General features: G+C 39.7%; 1 protein-coding gene across 5 annotated transcripts in view; it reads right to left on the reverse strand.

Annotated features, from left to right (window-relative positions):
- LOC125886609 (zinc finger protein 79-like) overlaps positions 1-5,960 on the reverse strand; it is a 37,523-nt gene extending 31,563 nt beyond the window's left edge. For 2 of the 5 annotated variants that reach the window (XR_007449056.1, XM_049572935.1), the window contains exons 1-2: positions 5,475-5,960; positions 869-1,002 (exon numbers count right to left, since the gene is read on the reverse strand). Coding sequence is in view for 4 of the 5 variants with exons in the window: in XM_049572935.1 (XP_049428892.1) it covers positions 869-1,002; positions 5,475-5,763 (423 nt within the window). In the remaining variant the exon portion in view is untranslated. The remainder of the gene's footprint in view (positions 1-868; positions 1,003-5,474) is intronic. The other 3 variants (XM_049572940.1, XM_049572937.1, XM_049572938.1) reach the window with 2 other exon arrangements.
- Between the last annotated feature and the right edge of the window lie 1,365 nt (positions 5,961-7,325).

The raw sequence follows: 7,325 nt of genomic DNA on the forward strand, positions 1-7,325 counted from the left end.
TAGTAATTTCTCTCTATATTTTATATTATTGACGTGGTTTTAAATGGTTTTGTGCCTGTCTGTCACTGTTTTCAAATGTTTTTCAGTTACAAAGTTTAACAAATATGACACTGGTGGTCTTACTTTTGACCAAAATTGCTTTACGCTGATTAAGGGTCACTTGGCTGAAAAACTATTTCTCAGGTGGTCCATCACTGAAAAAGTTTGAAAACCACTGCTCTATGTAGGCTAACGTTAGGTATTAGCTAAAAAAAAAAAGGTGTGCGTGGGTGAGTGAGAGTTTGGGTTTAGATGTGTTGTTTGTGCTAGAAAGCACGATATTGTCACTTTTGATCCTACAGCGCCACCTAGGGCGTCGGGGTGTGTTGCTATGAAACGTATTTACTGTCATAGCTAACGTTAAGTGCAATATCTCTCTTTCATCTTTCATCAACACTTTACAAATTATTATGAATTTTGGTATTGATTAATGCCTAACGCTACAAAATGTAGAAGAAAATTACAGTACAAAGTTTCTCAGAGTCAAAGTGACATCTTCAAATGTCTTCTTTTGTCCAACCAATAGTTCAGAGAACAAGCAAATTCATTTACTGTTATATAAACAGGTGGTTGATATTGTCTTTTTTGTTTGACTTAGCTTATTAACCAATTATTAATATGTCAGTGATGATGGACTGCTCTGACAGCAGTCTTGTGTCCATGAGCTCCAGGTTGAACATGAGTGCATTAGTGCAGGGTCATATGCCATCTTCTCTATGACAGAGTTTAAGGGTGAAGACAGTCTGTAATATTTACAATACACTGAAAATCTTAAGCACATGTAAAGGCTATATGAGGCCAATATGATGGTGCACTGTGGAACAGATACCTCAGTTTTGGTTGTGGTAACGACCTCCTGATCAGGATCCTGGTCCAGGTTAATAGGTTGGATTTTCTGCACCGACTGCTGAGTCCCTGGGCCTCGGTTCAGAAACCTGGTCCTGCCTTGCAGAGAGGAGCCTGCTGCAACATTAGAGGGAGAATAATTAACCATTAATTACTAAAACTATACTCAACTTATAAAATGGATAATTCCAGTCCTTGTCTGAGCTGTGCTCAAAGCATGGATGTATAAAGAGAACTGGGTACAGAAAGTTGCTCAGTGGCGCATGAAGCCAAAAGATCTTGATTTCCACGGTATAAAATTACCTGGATCTTCCACATCATGGGACCCACAGAGCAAGGGCACCAGAGACATCTGCCAGCTGAGCGGCTAACTTCCACTTTAGCCCTCCACCAACTTGGTTGGGGATAAAATGATTTAATCATGAATGGTTTCAATCCCCATAGTGAAGCAAGTCATTTCTCAGGGTGGTGATGCTCAAAAAAACATATCCATTAATTTACAGACATCTCTTTCACATCTGCATCATGTGATGGACCTGGAATTTGTGATTCCACATGTGACCACTATGTAAAACTGGCTTCAAAGCCCAGCATTGTTCCTGGGGGCATGGTTCAAAGCTGTTATAAAGGACTCTATTAACACACAGCTGTGACCACGTTACATTTTCAAAATTAATGCGGCAATTAGTCACCTACAGTCATATGACACAGAGCTAAAGAGGGCAACCGTAATATGAAGCCAAAATCATTTATCATCCGCCAAGATGACAACATTCATAAATGCACGGTATCATTCAATAAATGCACAAAAACCCCACAAAGATGCTGTCAAAGAAACAAAGACAGCCAATGGGGATTTAGGTTTGAGCAGCCAAGAAACCCACTGTGTCCTGTCACTTCCCTGCTGCCCATTCCACCGGCCTGTTATCTCCATCCAAAACAAACTACACCAACAATCTATGGTAAATTAACAAGGTAACTAAAGCTAGCTTGAATGTAGCCTGTTATGCTCACTTTTCGCTGGCTATGTTGTCAGTTATTAGCAATATCATTTTAGCATTAACCTGTCTTCTCAGCAAATAATCGGCCTACACTGTAAAAAAAAAAAAAAAATCGAATGGAAAAAAAGACATCCATAGCAAGTGATAACAGCTTGGGGAAATCGAGAATTGTATGCCTCTGAGCTTATCAATTCCTTTGATTGATACTGGCACATTTTTCTTACGTCAAACTCGTGCATCTACGCTGCTGGAAACTTGCAACAAGAAGGTGCCATGGCAGAGGGTAAGAAACGGTCCAAAGTGTGGCTTTGTTTCACAAAGAAAAATGACAACAGTGCTACTTGTATGTCTGTAAAACCATAATTTTAATTAAGGGTGGAAGCACCAGAAATATGCTGAAACATCTTGCTATGCAACACGGCTTAAATTCCAGGAATGCCATATGAACAAGTGCCTATTCTTCCTAACCCAGTAGCATGTCTGTTACTGAAGGTAATGTTATAATAATCTTATCGCCATGCAGGCAGGCTTAGCAGATTTTTTCTTTGACTAAGAAAACTAAATGAAAACAAACACTACACAAATATTCTCTCATTTCATCCATTTCAGATGACAGAAAGACTGTTGCTACACTGTTTTCAGACTCAGACATGATAAAACACTTGTATCGACACCGAAATCCCAAGTAGGCCTCCTTTTTTCCCCACATAGAAAACTGATCAGGAATCACTAGGGGAATTTGGCTAAGAGTCTGGTTGATAAGCAGAACGAATAATGGCACTGGCATAAAAATATCTTATCAATTCACATCCTTGTTGATGGTAGATACACGAGTGGTTATAATGTAACTACATCATGATGAGATTTTTTTCCATCTTTCTATTAACATTAGGTGTACTAGAACTAATGGGGATAACTTCTTTGGCTCCATCTTGCCACGGCTTTGTAAAGCGACTGGCACTAATGCACACCAGTTAATGCGATTGGGAGTTGAATTACTCCTGCATGTATACAGTCAATCAGACCCAAATTGGCTTTGACGCTCTGTGCACACTCCACAGTTTCCGCCCCAGGCTTTAACCCAGAAATTATAGCGTTAAATGTGTAACAGAAGAAGAAGCCAGTAACAATATGGTGAAATCTACATCCAAAGAATACAAAACAATACAACATGTACAGAGCTGTAAAGTTGTCTAACACGGTACCAGTTTGCTGCCAGCTAACCGTAGTTAACTTAACTGTCAATTGTTTTGTCTGCGACGAAATAGGTCAACCGGAAAAAAGATCCAATATTAACAAGCTGAAAGGGGGCATATCGCCACCTATCGTAGCAGAGTCAGACAAACTGTGGTCAATAAATTGATTCCCCTCCCGTTGATTGAAAGGAACAAAATATTAACTGAAAGGAAGCTTTCTTGAGTTTAGGGGAGACTCATGGGTACCCATAGAAAGTATTTCCATTCAGATATCTTGAGGTGGGCATTCAAGGGACCCCTTTGAAAATGGCCACCTTCCCAACAAGCTATGCTTACATGGCTGGTATCACTGATGTTTTAGATTGTCTGGTTTTACAAGTCACCGTCACAAGATACAACCACTATATTTGCGCTAGCTTAAAAATTAGCCTCTTATGACACTTTTCCACCCAAATTATCATGTGTACGCGGGTTTCTTAAACACGTGAAAACCCACTAAAAATAGGTTATAGACTAGGGGTATAATGATCCATAGATCTGGATCGATATATTGATTCAATGATCCACGATCCAATGTCATTGATGCAAAATGAAAACATTAATCCATATCATCATCTTTAGCGTGCGCTTTTATTTTGAAAGCCTATGTCACCATCAAGCAGCAGCAGGCAGATAGCAAGCAGCCAAGAAAAAGACAATAAAGATAACGTTGTTTACGCAGGAATAAATCAACAGTGTGGAAATATTTTGGATTTCGGAGAAAATGCAGGTCAACAGACGTGGTGTATGTAAACAATGCTGTTACAAGATAAAACACAACGTAATGTTACCTGCCTGGACATGTGTATCATTCTGCTAGCTTCTCACTACAGCAACATTAGCTGCTTTGCTTCAATGATGTTTGGCTAAAAAACATGCATTTGTCAGAAGATACAGTGACTCAAAGCAACAGTGAGTTAGAAAAATAATAACGTTACATGTAATTAATCAACGAGTAAAGAACAAAATGTCCGCAAGCAGCTAGGCTCATTTATGCTATGTAAACATGCTTAAGCTTATGATAAGTCACTAGCAAAAAACAATCGTTTTGTCTCTGAATCTTGACAGTTATTACTGAGCCGAATTTGATTCTGTTGATAAATGATCTTGTTGTTAATCCATGTTTTATGGCTGTTTGGAGAAGTTTGCCTTCAGGGATTTAAACCAGATAGTCCAGAAGGTCTAGGAAAAAGATGATGGTTTGGGTTAAAATTAAAAGATTTCTTCCAGAAATGTCTCTGACATAAAGCCCTGAAGGTTAACTTATCCCATGTGCTGTTTTATACGTGCTAGTGGAGTCAGTTTTAAGTGAATGATACTGCACTCTTTTATGGCCAAAAGTAAAAAAGAAAAGGGTGGCTGTTTCTTCTGTAACAGACTGTGTTTTATGGGTGTATAATATTGTCTCCTATCGATCACAGATTCCTAAATCGCATCAAATGGTAATCGTACTGTGGCAGACTTTGTAATATTGGCAAATATCGTATTGCTGTTCAAATATGATATAGTATCGTGATGAAACTGGTGATTTACACTCCTACTACAGACTGCTTTCTAACTGCCAGTGGACTGGAGCTGTGAACATGGCTCTGCAGCAGACAAACATGCCTTTCTTTTGTTTTGTTTTTACTTTTGTGTCATGTTCCACGTGAGGGACAGGCTGACATACAGGTAGGTAAACAGACAAAAGCAGCATGGAGGCCAGTGAAAATGTTATGATGATAACTTCTTGTTATAGCTTTTACTTATTCAGTCTCTATTTCAAACTTTATGCTGACTGCATGGACAGAGACAGACGGTATATTGTGGTGGTACAACATTGTATCTCACCAGTGAAGGGGTTAAAATTAGCGTGTTCATCCACATGTTGTATTTCCATCACTGCCGATTGAAGCCAGAGCCGCCATAACTACTGCAAAGTAAATTGTCCCAGGTGTAAATATCAATTGTAACCTTTCCCATTACATACAAAGGCCAGATGTTAACAGATGTCAGTGTTTTTTTTGCGCAGTGGTAAAGGGGCTTTAAAGACCATCATGTCAGCCTTTAATGATTTATGGGGGGCCATGGCTCTCTAACCCCCTCTTGGGAGCGCCACTGCCTATATGTTTCAGAAAGGTTCATGGCTTAAGACTTTAACTCAAACACATGTGCATAAGTGTCCTGGTTCTGAGCAGGGTTTTTGAGTATGTGTTTGGACTATGTGTTACAGATGCACATATCCCGATTTCAGAAACCCTGTTATACTACCTGGTACAGCGTTACTCCAATAGAGACCAGGACACAGTGGCGTGTAAACACGTCATCCAGGTTTCTGGGGATTGCGGGGTTCAGCATTAACGGGGCTACATACCCGCTAGTGCGTCTCTGTTCTGTCGGTTGAGGAGGCGGACCCCGGGGAAGCGGCTGCCGATGAAGCCCTCCGACCCCTTGACTCTCTCCGCCCGGTACCTGGCGATCTGCAGCTCCAGCAGTTTGATTTTCCTGCGCAGGAACTCGTTCTCCTTCTGGCTCCGGGACATTTCCACGTGAACCACCGCGTATCCGTCGTCCACAACTTTACAAATTTCTGCGACGGCTGCGTTAGCAAGCACCTCCATGATGGAGGCAATCTGAGAATGGAAGTTCACGGCAGTCGACATTGTCACAGCGAGCTTTTGATACTCGGCTTTTTAAATGGAGGAAACGGACGTGTGCTGTCCTTAAAACGGTACCGACAGTTGTAAAATGTAGCAGTGCTATCTGAAATGCAAGACTGGATAGTTTAACTTGGTCAAAATAACTAAGAAAAACGTGGACACCCGAGCTGCGGACAAGACTATTCAAAAGAAGGCTGAGACACGGGGGTCAAACATGGGGGGATTGCACATGCGCAGTAAAATCTGGTCTGCACTTCCTCAAAGGCTCAGTAGATGGCGTGAGACCGCGAAATCAGGGGGATGTGTATGCATGTCATTTTCACAGTTTATTTTTGGACTGTCACTGGTGGCCTGCGTTGTGGGTGAGAATGACAGAGACAATTCCGACAATTTCAGGCAGCCGCCTTCCAAAAGTCCAAGCAGACCGCACCAAGCGCACTCCTTGAGCGGATCCTGCGCTTTTTATCTAGCGCCCCTGCTGTCACCCTCCAGCATCGCAGCTCAAGTTACACTGCGCATGTGCAATCCCCCCATGTTTGATCCCGTGTCTCAGCCTTCTATTGAATAGCCTTGCACTGAATCAGGAAGTGAGCTGAGTGAGTATCTTTTTTTTTCTTTTTTTGTAAACTTTATTTACATTTCAATAATATACAAAAGCTCTCGATAGGAACATGTGCATTCTCGTTACAATACAAGGATATTCCCATTATAAATAAAATCAACAAGGCTGTAGACATAATAAGATAATAAAATTAAACAAAAAGTAAAAGAAGAAAACAAGGCACTTCATTCATATTATACTTCAAAAAACCAAATATTTTGTTGCAATTTCTCTCAGTTTACAAATAGGCATGTATACATTTAACAGCTTCAAGGAAGAAAAATAATTATTTAGTTCGTTTTTAAACCAAACTATTGAGGGGGCCTTATTTTTCCATCTGCATGAATGCATATGATATTTGCCCAAAATTATAATAATATTGACCAGTTCTGAAAATTCCTTGGGAAAATTATCTTTATATAAAAGAATCTGATGTTCATCAGTTGGTGTGATATTTTCTATTTTATTACCTAACCAGTCAAAAACATCCTGCCAAAAAAGTGATGTCACTGAACAAGAATAAAAAAGATGTTGAGCAGTTTCACAATCCGCATTACAAAAACAACATGGCTCAACCTCAAATCCAAACCTTTTCTTTAATGTTTCTGCAGCTGGATAATAGCCATTAATAATTTTAAATTGCAATTCTTTGGCTTTTGAGGTGATTGGCCATTTCAGATATTTTGTAAAATTGTTTACAATTTTTAGATTACTTTCTCTCATTCTAATGTTTGTTGCCCTTGCGTGACCATAAAAAAGTTCTGCATGAACACCTTTCGTATTATTTTATTATTGCATTTTTTATCAGTAATTAGCATTTGTCTAATTTTTATATCTGGTAGGACTATCTGTACACTGGAATGAGAGATAGTATTTTTTTTATCAACTGTACTAGTGGAACTGGAATAGCTTTACATATTTTGCTGTATTCCCTATAAGAGCACTTCATGTTGAATTTTTCATT

Source organism: Epinephelus fuscoguttatus, linkage group LG3 (genome assembly GCF_011397635.1).
Source record: "Epinephelus fuscoguttatus linkage group LG3, E.fuscoguttatus.final_Chr_v1".
Lineage (NCBI taxonomy): Eukaryota > Metazoa > Chordata > Actinopteri > Perciformes > Serranidae > Epinephelus > Epinephelus fuscoguttatus.